The sequence below is a fragment of the Pseudopodoces humilis genome, chromosome 9, assembly GCF_049639895.1.
Source record: "Pseudopodoces humilis isolate 2021_Gansu_Grassland_sample_001 chromosome 9, ASM4963989v1, whole genome shotgun sequence".
NCBI lineage: Eukaryota > Metazoa > Chordata > Aves > Passeriformes > Paridae > Pseudopodoces > Pseudopodoces humilis.
Window position 1 is genome coordinate 9,545,387 of NC_142208.1, and position 23,382 is coordinate 9,568,768.

Consider the following 23,382-nt stretch of genomic DNA (forward strand, 5'->3'; position numbering starts at 1 on the left):
ATACAATGTTCTTATTGTGTAATAGTATCCAAATCAGGAGATTTGAGTTTAATATGTGTATATACTGCTTGTTGCAAAAATATGCAGATGCTTCTGTATATTCTGCTAAATTTACTCTGTTTTTATGATTCAAGCAAATGAAGACCAGTCAAGGGGATATCTCACCTGTGAGTACGATAAAGAAAGTGTCAGGATTTGTTTTCTCATTGCAGAAATGTATTGGCTTCTACTCTCCATAGATTTCACCTTTAGTTTACAAGGAGAAATAAGTAAGATCACTTTCTATTCTCTTTTTGCATTTAATCAGGAATAATCTTATATTTAAATACATATTTTTTACAGTAGCTAGAAAAGTTTGATATCTGAACATCATAAAAACTGTTACCAGTATACTATAATTACAAGCCTTGATTTGTTTTCCCTATACAATCAAGTTAGATTCTTGCAGTATAGTTCTGGCAAGTGCAGTGGAAAGATTAGTGATGTAGTTTCAAACATTTCTTAACACATAAATACCAGGAAATAAGACTGCCTGAAGATTTGGTCTCCTTAAATTAGTATCTTGGCAAAGTAAACCTTTTTCCTGTGGTTGTGGCTATTTACGTTGCTTGTAGAATGGAATGTCTTCACTGATTGCAGTGGTCGTGGTTGGATTTAAAACTTGGATTTCATGTTAGCCTTGCAGGAGTACATAATGAAAATTGTGGCCAAGTGTTTTTGCACTTGTCCATGTTTTCATGAGCAGCCTTTTCTCTCGGTCTTGTTTCGGGAAACGGCCACCGGGTGGTACTGTGTCCTAAAGAAAGGGTTTGGAAAACAACCGGGGAGTTTTGAGCCATGAAAATGAGCTCTGCCTGCTAGTAATAAATACCAAAATGTTCTCCGTTATAAATGGGTGGGTTTGGCCACTATATAAAATATGTTAATGAAGAGCTTGCATCAGTATATAAGAGGTGAAACAGCTGTATCCAGTGAAATGTGTAAACACCCCGCATGGATGTTTTGTGGGCATACCAAAAAGCAAACTGAAAGTTCAGTTTGCGTAGTTAGCAAACTGAATCACAAGCTTTTAAATAAATAGAAGAAGTATCACTAAATTCAGAAAGGGTCAGATTTAATTCTATTAATTTCCTTAATTCCTTCTGCAGTTTTATCTTCACCTTTCCCCAAAACACCACTTTGGTCTTTCTCACTGATGTTAATGCAGTAAATCAGTATCAACCATGAATCTGAGCCATGGAAGGACCACTGCTGTGGGCTGACCACCTCCTGAGTCAGCTTCATGAGGAGACCTCCATGGACTTCAGACTCTGGTTTGATGTGTGTATTATCTGCAGGATGCAGGCACTGCTGGATCTATAGAAAGTAAAATTATTTATATATGATACAGTGGGTACTTGAATTTGGAGTACAGTAAGGAGATTGTCTTATTAATGGAAAAGAAAAAAAAAACAAACATTAGGAGACCTTAATTTTAAAACATACTATAAAATACTGGCATTCATAAAGCAGCAGATTCCTTGAAGGCACTAAGATGCACAGCTTTCTACCTTATTGCAATGCTTAGTGGTTCGAGCTGGAAATAAAGAAACTTGAAGCAGTGGCGATGTGTTCTGGCAGGTTTCTAGGAAGTACTAAAAGCTGTTGGAAACTTTTATTTTTAAATATGAGAGTCAGATTGACATTACATCTATCTGTGTCCTGGAGTTAGCACACATTTCTCTGTGTATTGCTGCCTGGCCATCAGGCGCATTAGTGTAGTCAGTCTGCTGTGAGGGAAACTGAAGCTCTTACAGACAACTCTTCTCAGTGTGTATGGTCAGCTTCAGGTTGATTTTCATGTTTGGAAATTCTCCAAAATCCACTGAGCCAACCAATAGCTACGTTTTAAATTTTAAATTATCTTCATTAAATTTGTTCCTCTAGTTTGATTAAAAATACAGGTCATAGTGAGGTGGCTGTGTTAATCTAATAAAAAAGCCCTAACAACCATCCCACCAAAAAAATGCAGGAGTGGTTTAGATAGAGGCTTATGAAAAAGCTGGTTTATTGCTTTGAACAAACAAAACCACAGTAGGTTAATCATCATTCTCTTGTTGCTTGAGAAGGAAGTCAGTCTTCCTGGCTTATGCAGCCTGCAGAGTGATTTAACCCATTGTCTTTCATTAATTTCTTGCCTCAGTCTAAAAATTAGTCTTCCAGTCAAGCATGTCTTCTTTGTATGTGCAGGTGGCTAACTTAAGCACATATTTGAAGATGTCTTTAAAATACAAAAGCATCTTTAAATTAGCATTTTGTTCACTCCAGAATCAGTGTTCTCTGAACTCATCTGGAATATTCTTCAACAAAAGTGAACTCTGGTAAGTACAAGGAAGGACACCAAACCTGTAGAAGTCCTGGCTGGATGAACTGCAGTGATACTTCCTGTGTCCATTTCCAAGTGGTTTTCATTCCAGTTGAAGCTTTCTGTCAAAACTTTAAAAATAAAGTGTTTTGAAATATATATGCGTATCATATCCCCCATATGCAACATACGTATTCCCCAGCGGTATTTATTTGTGGAACTTGGCTGGTAGGTGCAGAATTGGTGTGTGCTGAAGATGAGGTGTTCCTTGAACCATCCTGGCCTAGGCAGCACACTTGGCCTGGCTCTACTGAACACTGCCACCACAAAAGTCAGGAATTGGAGGAACACTGGTAAAAACCCATCTGAGACACCCAGGATGGTAGCTTTCTACTGAAAGAACCTAATCTTACAATTTGATGGTTTTCTTCATTTTACCTCTTCAATTTTATTCTTCTCTTTCTTCCCTCAGATATTTTGAGCAAAAGTGGAACAGAAAGGGACTCTGAGTTTGCAGGCACTTGGTGCTGCCTGTAGCAGAGCAGTGTGAGCAGTGGCTCTGTGCTAGAAAAACAGGGACACCTGGGTATCTCCTGTGGAAATCAGCATTGGCCAGGAGGAGATAAGGAGCAATTTTTGTTGCTAGTTGTCTTGGATTTTTCAGGATAGAGAAAACAATCTTCTCAGCAAGTCAGTAGCTGAAATTGCTTTGTAGCTTTATTTCAAAAGATGTGTATTATCTGCTTGTCAAAGTGTTGCTTTAAGTGCATTGTGTGTTGGTACCGATGTGTTGGGGGTATTTAACAAGTAATGATAGTTTAGCATTGCCTTAGAATACAGGTAGGTGGGGAGAAAATTCTTAACAGCAGAATAGATTTGTTAAAAAATTCTACCTTAAAAGGGTGCAATTTACATAATTAGAATTTATATTGTCATCAAAAGTACTGGAAGTTTCAAAATTCATTTCATTTTGGCAAATTTAATTGTTTTAATATTGCTTTGTAAGGTATTAGGATATACAAAAATACCACAATAATTGACCTTCTTTAAAGTGAAAATCTTTAGGAAGTTTTATTGTACAGAAAAAAAGTAAGACATGACCAGGTATGGTCACCTTGAAGTTTTGGACATTAAAAAAAAAACAAACCCTCTACATTTCACAAGTTCTAGTCTTTGTTTACTCTTAATTACAGATTTCTATTCAGCAGTGACACCAGACCAATGAGCTTGCCTTTTGGTTTTAGTTTTGCTTGCTTGGTTTTAAAATACTTACTAAAGGCTGAACTCTGGGCTGAATTCATGATAATCGCCAGGATTAACTGTAAAAATAAACTGCATTTTCACCAATACTTCTAAAATATCATTGACATTTTCCTAGTGTCCAAATGTAAATGTAATTCATCTTAACAATGCTTTAAATTTTTGCAGTGTAGCTGAAATACATCACAGGACCAGAAACAAAGAGTGGGCCATTTACAAGATCCTTGCTTGCAGATACTGGCAATAGAGTGAATTTTACTGGGTTTGATGGATCTCTTCTAGTGTTCCTGTTGTGCACAGACTGAAACATTTGAGTGGGTTGCAGAAGTTTCCAAGATAGTCTGTGGTCCACAGAGAACTAAAAGGTAAAATTTCCCTGGCTTCTGGGTTTCAAGGTACCATCGACATGAGAGTGTGTAGTCCTAGCTAAAATCTTTTCCTTGCACTGATGGGGGTATTTGCCATGGGAGGATATTCTTTTGCCAAGGGAAAGGAGAAATTTGCGTTAAAAGTGAAGAAAGTCCCACAAAACATTTATGTGCAATTCTCACATTGGAAGGATTTTGGAATGTGTGTGTTGATACATCTGGAGTCCAAACTGTTAGCTTTTCACTTGAAGGAAAATCCCATTGCTGCTCATAAGCAACTAATCAAAAGCCAAACACTTCCAGAAAAGAAGCATGAAGACAAACCTAGGGTAGTGCTATGTTTAAACACATGCAGTAGCATTGAATACATCACAGATGAAGCAATAGTGAATGCATCCATTTCATCTATGGAAAGAGATTAACAAAACATAAATGTCGTTATTCAAGTTTTAGATATTAGGAATCCACCCATAGTTGTCCCAGGTGGGCTTCGTTTCACTACAGAGCCGTGTAGCAATTCAAAGCACACTGTCTCCCCCTTCTCCATTTCTGCCATAGCAAAAGTAGTCATGGTGTTTCCATGTGGGCTTTTCCTCTGACTGCTTGAGAGAGTTCTTTTGTACCCACGGCTGAAGGAGAGTTGTCCCAGTGCTGGTCCTGAGCTGAACTCCACAGAGATGACGAACAGGTAGACACCTTTGTGTGGTGCTTTAAAGTGGCCGTGTTCAGAGAAATAGCTGTTTCCATAATTGAGGTACGTTTCATTAAACCTCACGGTTTTTTCTTTATCCTTTCTTTCTGAGAATCCCACATGGAATGCCACCAATGAGTCTGAAAAAGAAAGAGAACAGGATTTTAGCAGTGAGTGAGCACTCTTCTCTCTCCAGGATCATCAGGATGGGAGATAAGGTGAATCCCTGTCAGGCCTGATTTTTGTATGCTGCTTTGCAAAGCTTGGCACTGGAAATGGTATGTGCACTGAAGTAGATTAAATTATTCCCTGGAACTCCTGGAAAAGTATAACAGTGGGACCACCCAGGGGAAAAAAATAGCAATTTTTTAACTGTCCTAAAAATAAATTAGTTAAGAATATGTTTTCTACTTTTTCAGTCTTAAGTACAATTTTACAGCACAATGGCCTAAAGGGGCTGATTTTTGCTCTGTTATTTTTCCATAGCAAGAGCTGCAATCATAAAAGCCAACATTAAAGCTGTGGTGGTTGTAATTACCAGTTGCTTATGGTCACATGTTTACAGGGAAAGGGAACTGGCCAGTCCCAGTGAAGTATAAGCTGAAAATTTTTCTCTGAAGCTGAGTTGTAAGAGGGAGAGTATATGCTCTCTGGTCAGTCCTGCCTGTTCCACTTGTGCAAATTATAGCATTTCATGTATATTATAGTTCATTTAATGCATCTGTCTGCCTTGGGAAGGATTTGGTTCTTTGAGTACTCTCCTTTCAGATTCAAGTAACAAAGTAACAGGGAAAAAGAAGCATTCCACATCAATTTCTAAAGAGAAAACTGTTAGTGCATTAGCATGAACATCTACAAACATTTGTCTTCTAAACACCTGAAGTTGAATTAGTGCAAGGCCAATTTCTGAGCAGCTATAACGGGTGTAATTTTATTGGTCTTGAGCAAAACACAGCATAATATTGACTTGGTTCACACTCAAACTGCTTTTTTTGGTGGAGGGGGAGAATGTAAGTAATGTCAGAATTTCTCCCTCCAGCATCCCACAAAATACCTGACAGCTGTCATAACTAATACTAATATGCTCTGTGTGTGGAACTTGCAGCAGGGCCCAGGAAGAAGCTAGACCTGCACATGAGCAAGTAAAAGAAAAGAACACACCTTTTTCCACAAGTTCTGTCTGTGCTGTGTTTCTTCCACTTATCGTTTGTGTATTTCCTCTGTGCTTCTCAGGCCTCTTCTTGTCTCTTTGCTTGTCTTGACCTTTCTGTTGCCTTCTCCCTTTTTTGTTCAGCATTGACTGAATCTTTGTAACATCCAGACTTATATTTGAGTCAACTAATTCTTCATTAGTTCCAAATAGCTTTTTAAAAGTCAGCAGATGTTCCTCCAGATTCCGTTTGATGGTTTCTAAATCTGCAGAGAGAGTTTCTACAGAAGCGTTGAGTGGCTCAATTGCATTTGCTATTGTATGGTTGCTGCAGAGACTCACGTCACCTCTGGATTCATGCCTCTTGATTGCCAAGCTCAGATGTTTGATATCATTCTTCAGAGTCATGATATCATTATAAGTTGAGCTGTCCAAGGAATCATCTTTGGCAGCCTCATAGTTAGGTTCCATGTGTTCTATGATGCTGCGTTGACTGCTGACTTCATGTAGTGTAGAGGGGGTTTGTGTTTCTTCCTTGGGGTGCTTAGGAGGCATGTGAGCATCATGATTATTCTGGTGACGTCTCTGCAAGGGATGAAATCTCCTTGCAAGAGATTCTAAAGTCACATTTTGTTCTTGTAGTTTGTCTGAGAAGTATCTGAGAGATTCTTGAAGCTGAAATACTGATGGTATTAGGCTACTAAAGTCATCTTCAAAAAAGACATCCAGAAATTCGTGTCTCAGTAAAGCCTCCAGTGCTTCTTCGTGCCGCATTGCGTCTTTCAAAAGAGAGCTAAAAGAACTGTTGAGATACTTGATGTGTCGATGAATTTCTTCATCTTTCTTCTTCAGCAAGCCTATGTCTTCTGAAAAAGCCGTAACCTGTGACTGGAGCTGTCTGTTCTCTTCTTGACGGAGGTTAAGAGATAGATGGATGGATGGAATAGCTGAGGAGAGCTCTTCAATTTCACTCTTGAAGAAATCTCTGAAAACTAACTCCAAGTGCTTCATATCCTTTGACTGGATATCTTCAAGGGAATAAGTGCTATTCCTGAGATCTTCCTTCAGTACATCAGTGTCAGAAGATAATCTCTGGCAATTGCATTCCTCCATGTACCGTAGCAGATCTGAATAGTTTTCCTGAAGGTTTGAGAGAGTGTAGTTGAGGTCTGATATCTGCCTTTCCATTGCTGCATTGTTTTCTTCCATAATAACTGATTTCTCAGCCAAAGTTATTGTAATATCTTCTGGCCTATACTTGGAGATGTTTTTCTTTAACTCCTTAAACCACCTCTCTAAAACTGCAATATTCTGAAAGGCCACATCTGACTCCATGTAAAGTTCTTTAAGCTGCTTTGCATGCCCTGACAGAATGTCATTCATTTGTTTGATGGTTAATTGGCTGCTTTCATCTTTGGGACCATGATGAGAAGAGAGTTCTGTTATATTTTTTTTCAAAGCCTCCAATTTATTTTCAAGAAGATTTTGCTCTTGTTTCATGTTTGCTATGCTGTTGTTCAAAGCTAAGAAATGGGAATGCTGTATCTTATGAAGCTTCTTGAGTTTCGTGTCAGTATCTGCCTTGACCATGCTGAGATTATAGTGAATATTAGCCTGCTGCATGTGCACTTGGTTCTCTATATCTCTTTTTGCCTGATCAACTTTCACGATGTTTTCTTGGACTTTTGATTCAAATTTCGTTCCCAGCTCCTGGAATTCCTTCTTGGGCACAGTGCTCTCTTGGAACCTTTCTATGCTTTTCCTGTTGGCTTCCACATCATGGGACAGGTTTCTTACTATGTTGGAGAGGTTCTGTAAGCTTCTGTTGAAGCTTGCCCACATTGGGTTAAAATGTCTCCTAAGAAAATTCTCCACATGAGGAAACAAAACTTGCTGCAGAAGCCTTTCTTGATGATCTGTTAATACAGTTGAAAAAAAAAAAAATCAAATTCTGCTTTTGGAACACAGTCTAGCCAGGATAACTCAAGTGTGTATTTTTCTATAGTAGCTGCCATCTTACTTCCCAGAATCTGACCTCAAATGATAAATTTCAACAATTGCAAAAATAGCTTCGTGTTAAATCAAGGTTACTGTAAAGCACATGGTGTCAGTGCATAGAAAATAACTTGGATATGTATTGACTTCCCCATTTATGTCTTAAAAATTATGCTTTTGGAAATCCCTGGACAAGTGGTTTTTCCAGGGGACATAACTGTCCATTTTCCCAACAGTTCTTAGTTGGTGGGCTCTTCCTTTTCTGACTGTATCGTAATGTTCTTTTTCTCATGCTTTCAACTCCACAAGGTTATACAGTATCCTAGCAGCTGAATATTCCAGGTCAGGAGTAAATAACTTGAAAAATCTGTGAAGTATCTGGATTATATGAAAATTATACTAACACTCAGTTTCTAACTTTAAAGTTCAAACCTGAGTACCCTGAAGTTCACTGAGTACCATGGTCTATATCCTTAGAAAATGTTTCTGCAAGCCAGTGGCTCACTATAGTGGTTAAATTCAGCAGCTCTTGTTTTCCCACTCCTTTATATGGCAGGAAGAGTGTTCCAGAGATAGGTCAAATGTTTCATTTCTACATGTAACTCCAGTGTGCTATTTCACACATCAGAGCATATAGCATGAATATGGGAAAAGAACAGATGTAAACTCTGCATCCCCACAGAAGAGAAGAAGCCATAGAAGCAGAATAGTAAGGTTAACAAATTCTAAATACAAGCAACCTCTTTATTCTGTGATTAAGGCATGTTCAGAACTCTGCCTTTCCTCTTATTTACCATTTTGAGTTACTCTTTGGATCATTCATTTACATTGGGATTGCACCCATTTTTTCTTTCTTTATAAGCAACCAGCAGACCAAGGAATATCAGGGTACATTTGTTCTCACGTTTTCTTTCTGATCTATGTGGTTTCACAGGGCCTGTCATGGGCTGATAATTCTGCATCAGTCCTCTCACCTGAATTGCTCTGGTTCACTTCTAACACCATGCTTGTATCGTTGTTTTCAAATAGTCTCTGTAAGTCACCTAAGGTGCTGGCTGCTTGATGAATATCACTTTGAAGATCATCCAGTAAAGCCTCATGATTTTGAATGACTTCGAACATTTCTCTTGAATCCACTGATGTTGACACTAGTCACAAGATTAGAAAAACAAAGTCATGCAACAGGGTGCAGCGACCAGCTGACAGGTATTCATGCAAGACCTCTGAGAACACCTGTCTGGTTTTCACTCTGAAAATTTTGCACTGACATTTAGGGAGCCTGTTGATTTCTGGCACCTTAAATTGCAGTTTATCTGCAAGGATTTTTTTCAACAGTGATGGAAACCTAATATATTCAAATATTTGCAGAGAACTTCAGCTACAACCACTGTGATGGTAAAATGCTCTTAATTAGAAATCTCCCCATGCCATAAAAATGTTTTGGAATACTAACTCTTTTCAAACCATTGACTGAAAGGATGGCAAGGCTTTACAACCTAGGATAAAAGGAGGGGATGGAAGAGCAATTGAGACGTTCTACTGAGGAATCAGGAGCACAGTCTTAAGTGTCAGACCTTATGGTGGGGCCCTCTAACTGATGTTTTTCTAAATAAATACTTTTGAATTTGAGCTGTAGATTTCCAAGTGTGCAATACTTCCCAGAAGCTAATTGCTGAAAGGCACTTAATAGCACTGCAAGCAACACCCTTTCCCAGGTGGTAAAGGGAAGGCCCTTCTTTTTACCTACATTGGCAGGGTGGAGTTACTGAGATACAAATCTATGGTACCTTGTAATTGTAATCTCAGAGCTACTCAGGGGCTGTTCTGAAGTAGCATTTGCAGTGGATTGTTTTTCTGGTAGGTTTGTGAACATGGTGTACTGTCCTGTGAACCCACTTTGCATAGCAAGGGGTTAACATCCATGCCACTGAAAGGGGTAAGGCTCTGCACCAGCTGGCATTCACTGATGACCAGACAGCTTTGAAACTTTGGGATGCTTTGTTGTGAGCATTCACAGAGTTTTATAGCAAAAGCCCTCATTTTTGTCAATAAATGTATTGTTTCAAAGCTTTCCCAGAGAATGCTTTCCCAGATTGTCCATAGCTTGTCACTTTAAAATTACAGCTTCAAAATTTTTTTAATTTTTTTTCTTTTTTTATTCCCCTGATCAGTGACTGAGAGGTAAAAGGATGACAAGCAAAATAACTTCAAGCACATACTGTGGTTTGAGAACTCTTCTTCTCGTCCTTCAGTTTCAGTTCCTGGCAGCAGAATAAAATTAGGATCTGCAATCAAGATATGATACAGCTGTGAAAATGTTTTAGATGCAGAAATGACTACGTTTTGGCAAGGCCACACAGGAATTTCATGTCGTGTAACTGGTGTGGAGACAGGCTTCCTGGGGAAAGAACACTTTCTATGCAGAACTCACTTTCCTTGCACTAGCAAACAGCACTGCATACATGGCAGTGCTATGCAGTATAGCATGGAGATTTCTATTTCATGCCAAATTATTGCTCATAAGAAATTAGTCTATTGCAAATAAATGAGGCTTTTTTTCTTTTCTGGGGATCCCATCTAGAGATCTGCAAATTCCTCTTCCTTGTTCGACAGTTACCTGAACATTTTGGTGGCAGCATCAATGAATGATGCTGTACAAATGAGGAGATAATGAAAGAGGTGCTGGCTTTGGTCAATGAGTGTTAACAACAGAGAGACCAAAATAGTTGCACTGCGTTTGGTAACAACTTTCCAACATGATGAGTGAAGTTCATCTTCTAGAGATCAACACACAAATGAAAGCTATTTGTGAAGAAAAGCTAAACCTACAGAGATTTTTATCTGTGGAGTCTGTAGGTGAGTTCAGACATATGTTTGCCTTTTTTGTTATGGTTGCCTTAATTGCTAGAAGGAATTACCTTTCATCCATTTTAATTCCATTTAAGTTCTTAAATCTGTTTAAATTCTGCTTTTGAGTATTACTTGTTAAATCCTGCCAATGCCATTTTTAAACCACCATTCAGTTTTTAAACCACACTGTCTCCCCTCTCTCTTTATTAGCAGCTGCACAGATCTTAGATCTTAGAATCGTAAGTTTGTGTTTGGGTTGGAAGAGGCCTTAAAAACCATCTATTTCCCACCCCCTCACCATGGCAGGGAACCTCCCACTACACCAGGCTGCTCAGAGACCCATCCAACTTGGCCTTGAATACTTCCAAAAATGGGGCACCCACAGCTTCTCTGGGAGACCTGTTCCAGTGCCTCACCACCCTCTCTGTAAAGTGTTCTTCCTAATACCTAATACCTAATCTAAACCTGCCCTATTTCAGTTTGAAGCTATTTCCCCTGGTCTTACCACTACATCCTCTTGTGAAAAGTCCCTCTCCATCTCTCTTGCAGCCCTATTAGGCCCTGAAGGGTGCTCTAAGGTCCCCTCTGAGCCTTTTCTTCCTCAGGCTGAGCAGGCCCAGCTCTCTCAGCCAGCCTCCATAGCAGAGGTGCTTCTGGACTCACTCCAACAGGTCCATGTCCTTAAGGTGAGGACCCCAGAGCTGGATGCAAGACTCCAAGTGGAGTCTTAGGAGGATGGAGTAGAGGGGCAAAATCCAGTCCCTCAACCTGCTGCCCCCACTGCTTTCTTCAACAGTGCAGTGGATTACAGAAGTTCACTCTAAAGGCTGTTCCTGGAGCTTTCACAGAGGTTCCAGTCTGGGCATTGTTCCTGCCTGTGCTGTGGAGCTGCTCCCAGCTTGAGGAGCCAGTGCTTTGCAGCCAGGGTAAGCAGAGATGGGGAGCAATGCAGAGTGAAGGCTGCCCTCTCCTCTGAACCTGGACACCCTGTGATTCCCAAGCCAGGTGATTTCATCCTGTGTTGACCATAGGGGCATTTCACACACTTGCATTGCTTTTTGATGTCACCAGTTTCTACCTGGAATTAGGCATTCTTAGATGGACTTGTCTAAGATGGACCTCTGACAGGCTTCCCAGCAAATTAATACCTTTCTCTATGTGCAAAGATTACAAAGGTGCTATTAACAGAAGAGTAAGTTGCTGATGATATTTAACTATTAATTGCAGCTAATTATAACTGCTCTTGTCTCAAAGTACCAGTAATTTGGGACATAGCAAAAAAAGGCATAGAAAAAAACAAGGCATCAGTTCTGAAAAAAAAAGAGAAAAATTAGGAAAATTAATTTCTTGCGATTGTGCCTGGCATTTAGTCATTCATTCCTATATTTGTTCTTCAGCTTTGCTTACCATGTTGTTCACAGTCCTTGCCAGTAAATCCAGGGCAGCATTTCCACTGCAAAGACTTCAAAGCCTTCTGTTTCACTTGGTAGACTGGCTTCAGAGCTGTCCTATACCTGGGCAAGAAAGGTCTGGACATTAGATTTATTGTAATAGAGTCCTTTTCAATCAGGTTTGGATTGATCCTGAACTTCTGTAGTATTCTGATGAGGTGTAGAGAGAGTTTTATTATTAAACACATTATTCCAAAATGTCACAGATACCAAGGAAGATAGAAATTTGTTTAAAACTCCCCTAGAAATAATGATGAGGCTTCAGAACTGTTGAAAACCTCCTTTAGATACTTCAGAGAAAATTCTGTTCTCTTCACTGGTTTTACTTAGGACACTTACATGATCTTCTGGCAGTCTGGGGCTCCGTTTGGGCAGGGCTGTTGGGAGTTGACAATGTACTTCTCCTTCATGCAGGCTTCTATGTATGTGACCAGCCGGGACTGCGTGAAGGAACACCAGTTCCTAGGGAAGAAAAACGTGGGAAAAGAGTTTTAAATAGGTCTCTAAGTCTCTGGCTGTAACAGTGCCAAGAAAAAGTGAAATGCAGAAGGGCCTTTATTTTTACTTTTGTATTTTTTCCCAGCTGTATGATGAGGAAAGTGGAAAATGCTTTCTACCTTCTCCCTCCACTCCCAATTCGTTTGTTTTCATTTGAGATGTTTATCTGAGTTTGTTATGAAAGGGCTGATTGTCTAAACTTTGATGCATTAGTTCCATTTCCAATCCTTTCATTTTGCAGGAGAAATTTCCAACCCATGATAACCTGCGGGTTAATGTCACTTTAAATGTCAAATTGCCTTTCTAGGCATATTGCCATTTCAGATGCCTAATGACTGACTCATCAGGTTGAGGCAGACCGCTTCTGCAAACATAATCTGACTTTAACTCCATTAATAATATCTTCCTAAGTATTGCTTCTTCAAGGTAATATAGTAAGTGATTGGATTTTATTAAATAGGGTAGCTTCAAAATAATTTCTCCCATCACCTACAAGAAAATAATAATGGGGGGGAAAAGGTTTGTTTTAGTTTTATGTTTCTAGCAAGGACAAGTGACTTTTAGTAGTTTTAATAGTCTGATTAATTTTCCATGTCAGAATTACATAGGCAGCTATTAATCCCAGAGTGTAGGTGAACCTGTTCCTTTAAAGTCAAGACTTGGCTGCTGTTTGATGGTTTAATCCAAGACCAGAAGGGGCAGGAAGTGACGAGCAATAACTATAATGGAAACAGATGAACTTCAGGCAGTATATTTTTAAATGGGAATACAGGAACCAAATCTCTGACTATCAGCATATATGGAAAAAGTTTGCCCCTCTCAGGGAGTTGGCAAAACAATGGGGAACCGAGTCCTGCACAAAAGCAGAAGCTGGTACTGCAGCAGCCAGGAGAAGGGGAGGAAGCTGGAAACATCAGCATGGAAGGGCAGACTGCCTGGGCTAGCTAGAAACAGTTCACCAGCCTTGCTGGGCCATAGCCTGTTTTGCTCCCCTGTTTCTCAAGGAAAATGTGACGGAGATTTCAGCAAGCACTCATACAAGCAAAACTCTTCATCTGCTAGAAGCAAGGGCAGGAACCTGGCAAAGCATGCAGTGCTGGGAAAGCAGGACAGGAGAGGAGATTGCTGCCTTTGTAGTGATTTCCAGCCAAAACAACTTGTTTGAGTTGTAGCTTTGAGGACTTTGCAAGTGACTGGAGGAAATTTTGGGGCTGTAATCAATGGGAGTCTTGGTTCTTACAGGACTGAACTAGAAGACAAATCATCACATTTTTATTGAAGCATTACTCTTCCAGAGTCAAACACTCTGCTTGTGTCAGAGTGTAAAACCACTCAGTAAAATCCAGCAGACCAGCATACATGCTCTGGTGACATCTGAGGTCTTTATAAGCCTGTGGCACTTTTCTGGTATTTGGTGTCAGTTCAATAACTCTAAAACAAAGACCTGGTTTGTGCTTGGTTTTGGGCTGTCCTCTCTCATGTGCTTGGCAAAGCATGGCTGGGAGAGGCTTTCCCCCCTCAAATCCTCTCTGCTCTTTTCCTGGGGAAATGAAGTGTCCAGGCACTGTTGCTGGAGCTGGCTGGTATCGTTGCTAGGTGCAGGATCCCTGCCCCTGCCAGCGGGATGCCTGCCAGATCCAGGCAGGAGTCTGCATTCATCGTGGAAACCTCCTTTTAAAACAGGATTCTTTGGCTGCAGGGTTTTGTTCTTTCCTAAGGAAAACAATCCACACCCAGTGAATCATCATCTAGGCTGATTTTTTTTTCCCACCATATGCAAGTCCTTCCTAAGAAGTCCTTGGAGTCATGTCAGCCACACAGAGCAAAGCCAAGTGTTGCACATGCATCAACCTGTGTGAGCAAGAATGAGGCACTGTGAGGCTGTGAGTGCTTTTGCTGTATTGCACAGGTGGATGTGCACACACATGGAGCAGGAAACACAAGGATTCCTTTTCAAAACATGTGAATGTGTTGGAGGTAGCTGGTGGGCTTCCAACTTGTAGAAAGGGGTTATGTTGTGTGAGAAATTTAATCAGTGGTTGATCCCAACTTGATGTTTTGGACAATTACTAGTATTCTGCAGAATGAATAACATGAGGAAAGAAAAAAAAAATAAAAGAGGAATATGATGGACTCTCAATCATAACTTCCTTTAAGGCTGGTCACAGTTCTTTATGTCCAGTTTTCTTTACTATATATTCATTGGTTATCTCTCACTTGATCTTAAAGGTTTCTTTTTGGAGCTGAAGGGCTATGTAATATTTTTGTTTGTAATATGTAATGTTTTTGTTTTAATCACAAAAACTTTCAGAGGTTTTGAGTTCCATAAAACTTATCAAAGTTTATTCTTTCCTCAAATAAGTAGATAAGGCCTATAATGAGCTGCCAAATAGATGCATGTGCCCGAAGATGAAACTTCTATTGCAGTATTTTTTTACAACTTGTCAAATGCTTCCTTTAGGGAGACTTTGCTATCTGTAACTAAAAATACTCCTTAACGGGATTAACCTTGAGGGAAAATATGTCATTCTTTAATGTTAAGTGCAACCATGTAAAAGACTGAGAAGGGCTTGATCTAAAGTTCAGTGAGGCAAGCAGGACTTCTCTGGCACCAAAGTTTCTGAATCAGCCTGTGAAATTTCAAAGAGCTGCTGCTTCACAAATAGCACTTTCTTCAGCTGGTTTCTGGAACACAGCAGCTTTGTGTTCTGCTGCTGCAGTTTTTTCCCTCTTTGTAACTATGTCGCTTCATTCACTGAATATGTTACCAACTTAACACCCTCTGCTTTTATTCTCTTTAATAGAGTTTCCTTCTGGTGCAAGCTTCTGCTGCCAGGGAGAGGGGCAGAGAGAAGCTGCTCATGTGAGGAGAGCAGAAAAGCCTTCCCTGTAATCTGGTGAATAGTAATGTTTATCAAAATGCTGAAAGTTAGAGCAACACTTCAGGGGACCCTGGGAAATTCAGGGCTGCAGACGTTCCACTTGTTCAGTGGCTTTTCCTGGTTCACATTCCAAAGAAATTAATCCCTTTTTTTTTTTTAAATCAGGTAGTTTAAACCAGCCAAAAAAGTGTTTTAGTAATTTTCTTTGCTAGACTGTGGTGTTGTTTTTTTTTTTCTTTCCCCTAGATTTCATTCAAATTATGAATTAATCTTTTTAAATAGAGTCTTCACATGTATCTATTCACTTCTGCCTAATTCTGAGATGACTGTATTCTTATGTCTGAGGTTAAATATATCTGATGGCAAAGCATTCTGTATTTAAATAAGATTCAGCAAATGTAGGTTAGCTCAAGCTCTTTTTATATGAAGCTTTCAGGTGTTTAGAAACTGATACTAAAATGATTTTTTTCTTACATTGGATCTAGTTCTGCTTTTACTGAAACATAGCAAAATGGAGGCATTTCTTTCTCTGATTCTAGGATTTGACTGGGCCACCTTATAGCATGGGAAACAAAATAAAACCCACAGAACCAGGAGAAAAGGTTAGATGGCTGCTCTGCAGTAATTGACTCTGCTCAGATGAATGTGGGGTAGTGTCTTTCCTTCATACAGACAATTACAATGTGTGAGTGAGTGAGCATGAGTAATGCTCCCCAGCTCAGCGAGGGACTGACATACTTTAGTTCTCTTTGCTACATGTTCTCTTGATTGCCATTGCAGTGCATAATTTTAGATGTTTCCTAGGTCAGTGGAATTTTTGCCTGAACAAAAGCTTCAGGAATTCAGGATGTTGGGATGTTTTTCATAAGTTTTGTTATTCCTTTGGCTGAACTGGTCCAACTGAGTTGTCCTTCACCATCATTTTCCTCAGATTTCTGTTCTCAAGGAAGCCAGTGTCTATAATTATTTTGAAAACTCCTGCCTAGCCATGCCTGTCTACTACTCACAGTGTGCAAAACTTTTCAAGACCATAACATTTTCCTATGCAGCCCAAAAGGCACCAGATAAGCAGTAATGCGTGCTTAGAGTGCTGTAGGAACATAGTAGAAGAGTGTTATTTCAGTTTAAACAAGTGATTTTCCACTGACTTGTACAGAATGACTTCTGATTTATAGCAGTTGAAGAGGAATATAACAACAAGGCTTTAGCTGTGGTTGTTTTTTTCCCTCCATGCAGATTTCTCACTGACAAGAAAAAGCAGCCTCAATAAAACAGAAATAAAGTACTATATCTAAATTAATCTAAACTAAGACTGTGCATGTCAGTATTGAGACAGACGTATCTTTTTATAATTTATGGAATACAAAAAGTGTTCAGCTGTTGGGGAAGGCACTGGCTCTCCAAAGCAGTATGGTGTGTCACTGGGTTTTTAATTAATAGACAAGTGATGCCTGGTGGTCTGTCAGTGAATTCTCCAGCTCTTCCCAGGCAGCCAGCAGACCTGTATTAGAATCAGACAGCATAAACACTCATATTTCTCCATCTTTGCCTCAAGAAAACTCCCAAAGCTAGTAGAACTCCTTCACAAGTAGGGTCTGGGATCTTCCTGTGTCTCATCCTGTGAAACACGCTTGTTTTCACTGGAATGAGAGCAGATTGGCTTGCAGTTCACCTCAACAAACGGAAAAGAGTGGCAGTGGTAGTTTCAAACGTGTGGGTTTCCATGCAGTGCTGGAAATCTTCCAGAACCCTGAGAAGCTCAGGCTGAATGCAGTGTGTATTCCAACAGTTAGACTGTTACCAATTGGAATAGTCCCATCCTGCAGGATGTCTTAAAACCGTAGTGCAGCAAAGACTTTCCGAGCAAGTGCAGGCCTGAACTTGGGAGCAAGAGTTCAAGGAACAGCAGGCTTGATTGGGAGCTGGTTTTGAGCCAAATTCAACTGTTGTACAGACTGTTTCAGAGAAGTAAATGCAAGAGTTTTGTCCTCTTCAAGAGCATCCACAGCCATTTCCTCATTTCTCTTATTCACCCTGCAATAGAAGCTTTATAGCCCATTGAGAGGGCAGCTTACACTTGGATTTTTTCCTTTGATTCCTGCAGACTTAAGTTCACCCCTGGTCCAACCTGATCACTCCTTTGTCAGACCTGTCTGGAAGCAGGAATTGCAGCCAGTGGCCACCCTTTGGCACACCTGTGCTGATGCCAGGGAGTCAAAACTCCTTGGGAAGCCAAGCTTCCCACTGGCACATGCTCAGGGTGCAGACAGTGTGCAACAAGGTTCGGACTGACCGTGCTTGGGGCATGAGGGGAGATTTGTTCAGGGCTGCTCACTGATCTCCTGTTCAAGGGGCCCTGACCTGCAGGAGCAGGAAGGGGTTGGGTCCAGGTTGTGACAGTGCTGACAGTGATTCTGTGGCTATGCTGAAACAGGAGCTCCCGTGCTATCTACCAAAGAAATTAATTGCTGCAGCTTGCAATAGTGAGCTATGAAACAAATCAATCCCATGGGCACAGAGGGCTCAATAACTCCTGCACTGTGTGGAATGGAGCTGTGTGATTTGCATCAAGCAGGCTGTGTGGATCTGTTCCACCTGCAGCTGAGCTACTCAATGACAGCGGCTGTTGGAGATTATTGGAGAATTTCCTGAAGTCCTAAAGGAGCCAAGTGAATCACTTTGATAGGGAGCCATTGCTTCTGTTGATGCACTTGGCACTGCAAAAGCTATTGCTGAGCACTCAGTGGCTGTTCCACTGCTTTGCAGGGTGCTGAAGATCACTTTTAGCTGCACTTCATCCAAACTGTTTTATTTTAAATATGTTCTGTGCCCCTTTGGTGGGAAATTTCAGTATCCCATAAGCTTCCTACAAAAGCCCCTGCCCTGTTTCAAAGAAATGTATGAGTCAGTATGAAATTTGTCTTAATTAAATTAATGGGTTCTTCCTGTAAAAGCACACAAAAAATAATAAGCTATTAAGACTGAACACTGACTTTCCTTAGAATAAGTGATTTGGTTTTTCTCTGCTTGTGTACTCTTGGGAGGATAGTTACATGTTTTGACTCACTGGGTAGTCATGAGAACAGGCCTGATTCTTTGTGGCTCCTTGAAGTGGAATGAGAGGAAGAGGTGTTTCAGAGATAACAACACACCTGGCTGACATCAGGAAACCTTCCTCTAATCAATAGTGACTTCACAGAATTGTGTGACCCAAACTCAAAATATATTAATGAAATTAAGGATTTATTTAAGCTGAAGCTTTCTGCCTTTCCTATTTAACAGATCAGGTGGTAGAGTTTGAGGACATTTTCATTTTGCTTTTCCATTTCTTGTAGCTATATTGTAAGATGACACTGTTCATGGATTAAAAAGAAAGAAGTTAAAATGAACCCCCTACCAAGCTGCAGGGCAAAAGCAGAACAGGGGCCACTTGGCAATGATTACACTTCTGGAAACAGAAGTTCTGTGAGCCTTTGGATAGATGGGGAAGCCAACTGTAGTTGCTGTGCTCCTTCCCATTCCAGCACCATCGTCCATTTCTCCCTTACAGGGTGAGCCATCCACCTGGGGACTGGCTCCATCAGTGTGGTTCCTGAGGGGGAAGGTTAAAAATAACCTCTGCTTTTTCCTAAGATTATTTTTAGCCTGGAATGCTTAAGTGGTCTGGTTTACAGACAGGTCAGGCTAACTGAGGGAACAGGCAGCTTTGGGCTTTGCTGTCAGAGCTGCATGTGCCTTTTATATGCTTCATTTGTTTTGGTTTCTTTAATGAAATACAGCACTAAGTGCATGAAATCTGAGTTGTGAGCCTGACTGTTCCTGATGTACAGGTCTCTTAACTTCCCTTTTTAATTCTGCTGAAAGTTTTGGGTACGTGTGAATCCATTTACCTCAGCAGTAGAATAAAATAACTGAAATGAAACAATTCAGCTCATATGAGATACAGCTGCTGGGGAAAAAAAAAAAGCAATATAAAAGTTGATTTCCTTTGGAAAGTTGGCTTCTTGTGATAGGTTTGATTTTGTACACATACAGACACTTGTCCACTTGAACGTGCAGAGCTTCTCATATTTGTTTAGATACAAGCAACAGCTGATATACTAAACTGTTACCTAGTTCTTCCTTTAAAGGCCAGTGACTTCTCACTGATATATATTTTAAAACTCTTACATGAAAAATTTTATTATTCTTAGAGGAATTAGCAAAATAACACGCAAGCATTTGACTGGGATCTAATGAGTCATTTCATCTCACATGTTAAAACAGAAACCAGAGGATTCTGACTAATACCTTTCACTACTTAGTCATGATGGTCTCAATTATTCAAATAACTGCAATATGAAAAATTATACTCTACATTTTTTTTAAATGTAAGATTATTTTGTAACTACCACTATTCCTAATACAAAGAGAAAATAAGAAGTGGTTGAACAAAACACACCTTGCTTTTATTTTTTTTAAATAATGAGAGTCAAACCAAAACTTTGTTTGTTTCCTAGTTCTGCAAAAAAAGGTATTTTCTTATTTCAAAAGCAAACTAGATGTAAGACGTCATTTTGGTAGGAAACTCTTCTCCAACACCCTGTGCTTTTTTGGCATGCCTGTCACACCTTTTTAAGGCATGTCTTTCCCTTTATCTCTCAATTCCTATTTAATTCCTGATCCTTTTCTTCTTGTTCTCCTCTTGAGAGATATAAACCCTGTTTCTCAATGTTTGTTTTTTTCCAGGGAATGTGTCACACTTGTAGGGAGGAAATACCAGATTCATGACAATATCTTCTCTGTACATAGCAGGGCACTGCAGCCACAGCAGCTGACAGGCACATGAGGACTTCATGCTCTGAAAGTGTGTTGCTTCAACCATATTAGAATTTGGAATGTGGTTACAAGAGAAATTATATTGTCCCTTCTTGTTCTCCCTCTCTGCCTTTACTTTTAGATATAATTCTTTCAAAGTCTTGAATTTCTTTCCTAGGACCTAGCAGCTGCCTGGCCTTGTGTGTGGTCTAAGTGTGACAGCTCTATAAAACAATGAATACCTTAAATCTACTGCCAGGCTTGATTTGGATTGCCTGTAATCATCCACATAGCTTTATAATTGGGAAGAATGTTATGATTTGACTCATTATGCAACTATCTCCATAAAAAGGAAGTATTTCTCTCCTTGGGAGGAAATTAGGATGAGTCATAGCTGGTACTGAGCTGAATTAGACAAGCTGGTACTGAACAGAGCTACAGAGCCAAGGAAGAAATCCTGATTAGGACAATACATTACAGCATCTTGCTGACCTATAATGCTGACCTTTTTACAGCACTGAATTTTCATAGTACTGGGAGTTTTCAGAATGTTTTCAGCATTTCAACTAGCAGTCAAATGATTACCACCTTGCAGTGCAATTTGGAAGCCCAAGGTACCCCTTGGGCCTTGTTTCCTTCCTTTGACAGTGTCTGAACTGCATTAACCAGGACTTGGTTAATCGAACAGTGCCCATCAGGAAGCCTTGCAGGCTTCAGGAAGTGCCTCAGGGCTGTTAGGGGGAGGTACAGATTTGTGGGAAGGTGTAGAATGAAAGACAGCAAGGTTTTCATACACTCACTGTGTTACATGCAGAAGAGAGACCTTAATTTTACATGCAGATGAGATTAGAAACAAGATTGCATACTTCAGTTTGCATGAAAGGGAAGCATGACATGAGCAAGGTTTTACAGTCTCTTTCCATCTCACTTTTTTCCTTTCCTCAAGAGCATTTAAAAGGAAAAATACCAGGGCATCCTAAAGCACTGAGCTGTGAATAGCCCTCAGTGTGCTGCTGTTTCAGCTCTCCTGAGCAGGGCTCTGCTGTACCCATCCATCAAGGCTATAAAAGATTCATCCACTGTCCTGCTTGGTTTTCATCTATTTTAAACATTTAGAGACCTACTTACGTGCCCTGTAAAACTTACACAAATCATAGGCTTTGGGAATATTTCGAGTGAAGTACATGCCTTTTGCTCTCACAATGGCTGCTCTTCTGCTTACAGATTACTATGAAAAGCATTTTGCTGGCATGAAAACCTTTGGAAGGGGTGGGGGTGTGAAATTTGTAGGAATTTTAATGCTTATTCATTATTTCTTACTTTGTTATATTTACTCCTCACTATTTTTATTTTGCTAACATCCTCTTTCCCTCTCCATTTCCAAGGCCCAAGTCTGCAGGTAGGCATATTCTGCTAATGAGCAAAGTTTGCCATGCACAACATAAATAATCACCATTGGTTGATGATAAGAAACAGTAAGTACATTAACTTCTTCTAGTTCTGCTTTGCCAGAGGTAGTGTTTTGGTTTATAGCAAAACTGGGAGGCTTCTCCTCTGCCAGGTGTATGCACACCTCTAACCCCATTCTGCTGTTTCAGATTAAGCAAAGAGCTGGTCCCATCTGTGGTTTCATCCTCCACAGACAATTCAGCGTTCTGTTTGTGTAGTTAAAGCATTTAAACCACTCTTTGGATATAGATTGGCCCCTAGAATCTAGTGTATTTTAATGAGAAACTTCTAATGAAAACAGCCCTGTATCAACAGAATATAAAAGTATCAGAGAGGATCGCACTCTTGTTATGTGTAGGGCAGACATGTTGGGGTACTTACCCATTTCGAGGCTGTGGGCTCTCAGCTTCAAAATCCCCTCTCTCTTCCTGATGTGAGGAGATCACACTTGAAGGGTAATCTTGAGTATCCTCCCTGAGCCCTTCTGCCTCCCAGTAACCTTCTTGGCGTGGCAGAGCTCTCTGGGGGTGTGCAGAGGTCTCATGAGCTCGTGGCTTTAGGCTGTGCACGGAACCATCACGATATCCATGATGGTCTGCATGTTCCACCGGCTTTGCCAGTCCTACTGTACTGCAGACCAGCAAAAGCTTCACAAGCATCCTGGGCTTCTTCCCCCCCAGTTACACCTGTCTCTTGTTCTTTTCTCTGAAGCTCAGCCTGAATTACTTCAGAAATGCCCCAGCAATATTCTTTAACTGGAAAGTTGGAAGAAGGAAGGAAAAAATAAAAAAAAAAATTGCAACAAAGAGCGGAAAGAGCTTTCGGCCCTCCCAGCTACTGTGGAAACGTCGGTGGCTATTGAACAATGTGAGCCTGGTTCCTGTGTGGGGCTCAGACGTCTCTGACAGGGGGGGAAAAAGGTGGTAGGAATATAGCTTATTAAAGGAACTTCTGAGCTTGCCTGCCTTCTAAACTTATCTGTGAACAGGAACTTGGCTTTTATCAGCTGCCTTCTCCCTCAGGCACAGGAAAAGGATGTTAGCTTAAAGGAAAGGAAGAGAAAAGAAAGGAAAGAAAATCCTGAGTGCTCTAACAGACTCTCACTGCACTGCCAGAAAATGTCACAGACCTGCCTGGTCCAGTGCTGCACATGGAAGTTTTTTCTACAGTTTAAAGGCTGAAATACTTTGGTTTTAGCAGCAGAGTATTTGTGGTATGTAGAACAAACTGTGGGTGTTGAGGGACTCAGAGCAAATGTACAATAAAAAAGAGCCTACAAACATCCATGCTTGTGAGACCTTTGCAAAGTAGCTCTGTGAATCATAGTCTGTTCCCATCCAAATGGAAGATTTTCATGAAGTTGTCCTTCAGGGAGGTCAGGATAATGGAGCATTTTTAAGAATTTCTGTTTGGGTTGTCATCTCTTGGTGTCAGGCCTAGGTTGCTTTTTTTGTTTTTTGATTTTTTATTTGTATTTTTAATTAGCATTAAAAGAAAAGCCGCTAGCCAAGAGCTGCTGTCAAGAGCTACCTCTGTCACCACATTCTAATAATAATTTTTTTTTAAGAAGGCTGTGGAGGTTGCATATGGTTTTCTTACTGGTTTTACCTTGCTGGTGGCGCTGCTTTTAGTTTTGTCGCTTTCATT

The 23,382-nt window shown here is 40.3% G+C and overlaps 1 protein-coding gene across 2 annotated transcripts; it reads right to left on the reverse strand.

Annotated features, from left to right (window-relative positions):
* Positions 1-138: 138 nt before the first annotated feature.
* MMRN2 (multimerin 2) lies at positions 139-22,655 on the reverse strand. 2 transcript variants are annotated; one of them, XM_005520448.3, is made up of 7 exons: positions 22,117-22,655; positions 12,449-12,571; positions 12,066-12,172; positions 10,028-10,093; positions 8,783-8,956; positions 5,825-7,729; positions 139-4,803 (listed from the first exon to the last, which is right to left on the reverse strand). In XM_005520448.3, the coding sequence occupies exons 1-7, from the start codon at positions 22,392-22,394 to the stop codon at positions 4,415-4,417; spliced, it is 3,042 nt and encodes a 1,013-aa protein (XP_005520505.1). In that variant the 5' UTR covers positions 22,395-22,655; the 3' UTR covers positions 139-4,414. The 2 variants fall into 2 exon arrangements, with proteins under 2 accessions (XP_005520505.1, XP_014105819.1); XM_014250344.2 differs by lacking the exons at positions 8,783-8,956; positions 10,028-10,093.
* Positions 22,656-23,382: the final 727 nt, after the last annotated feature.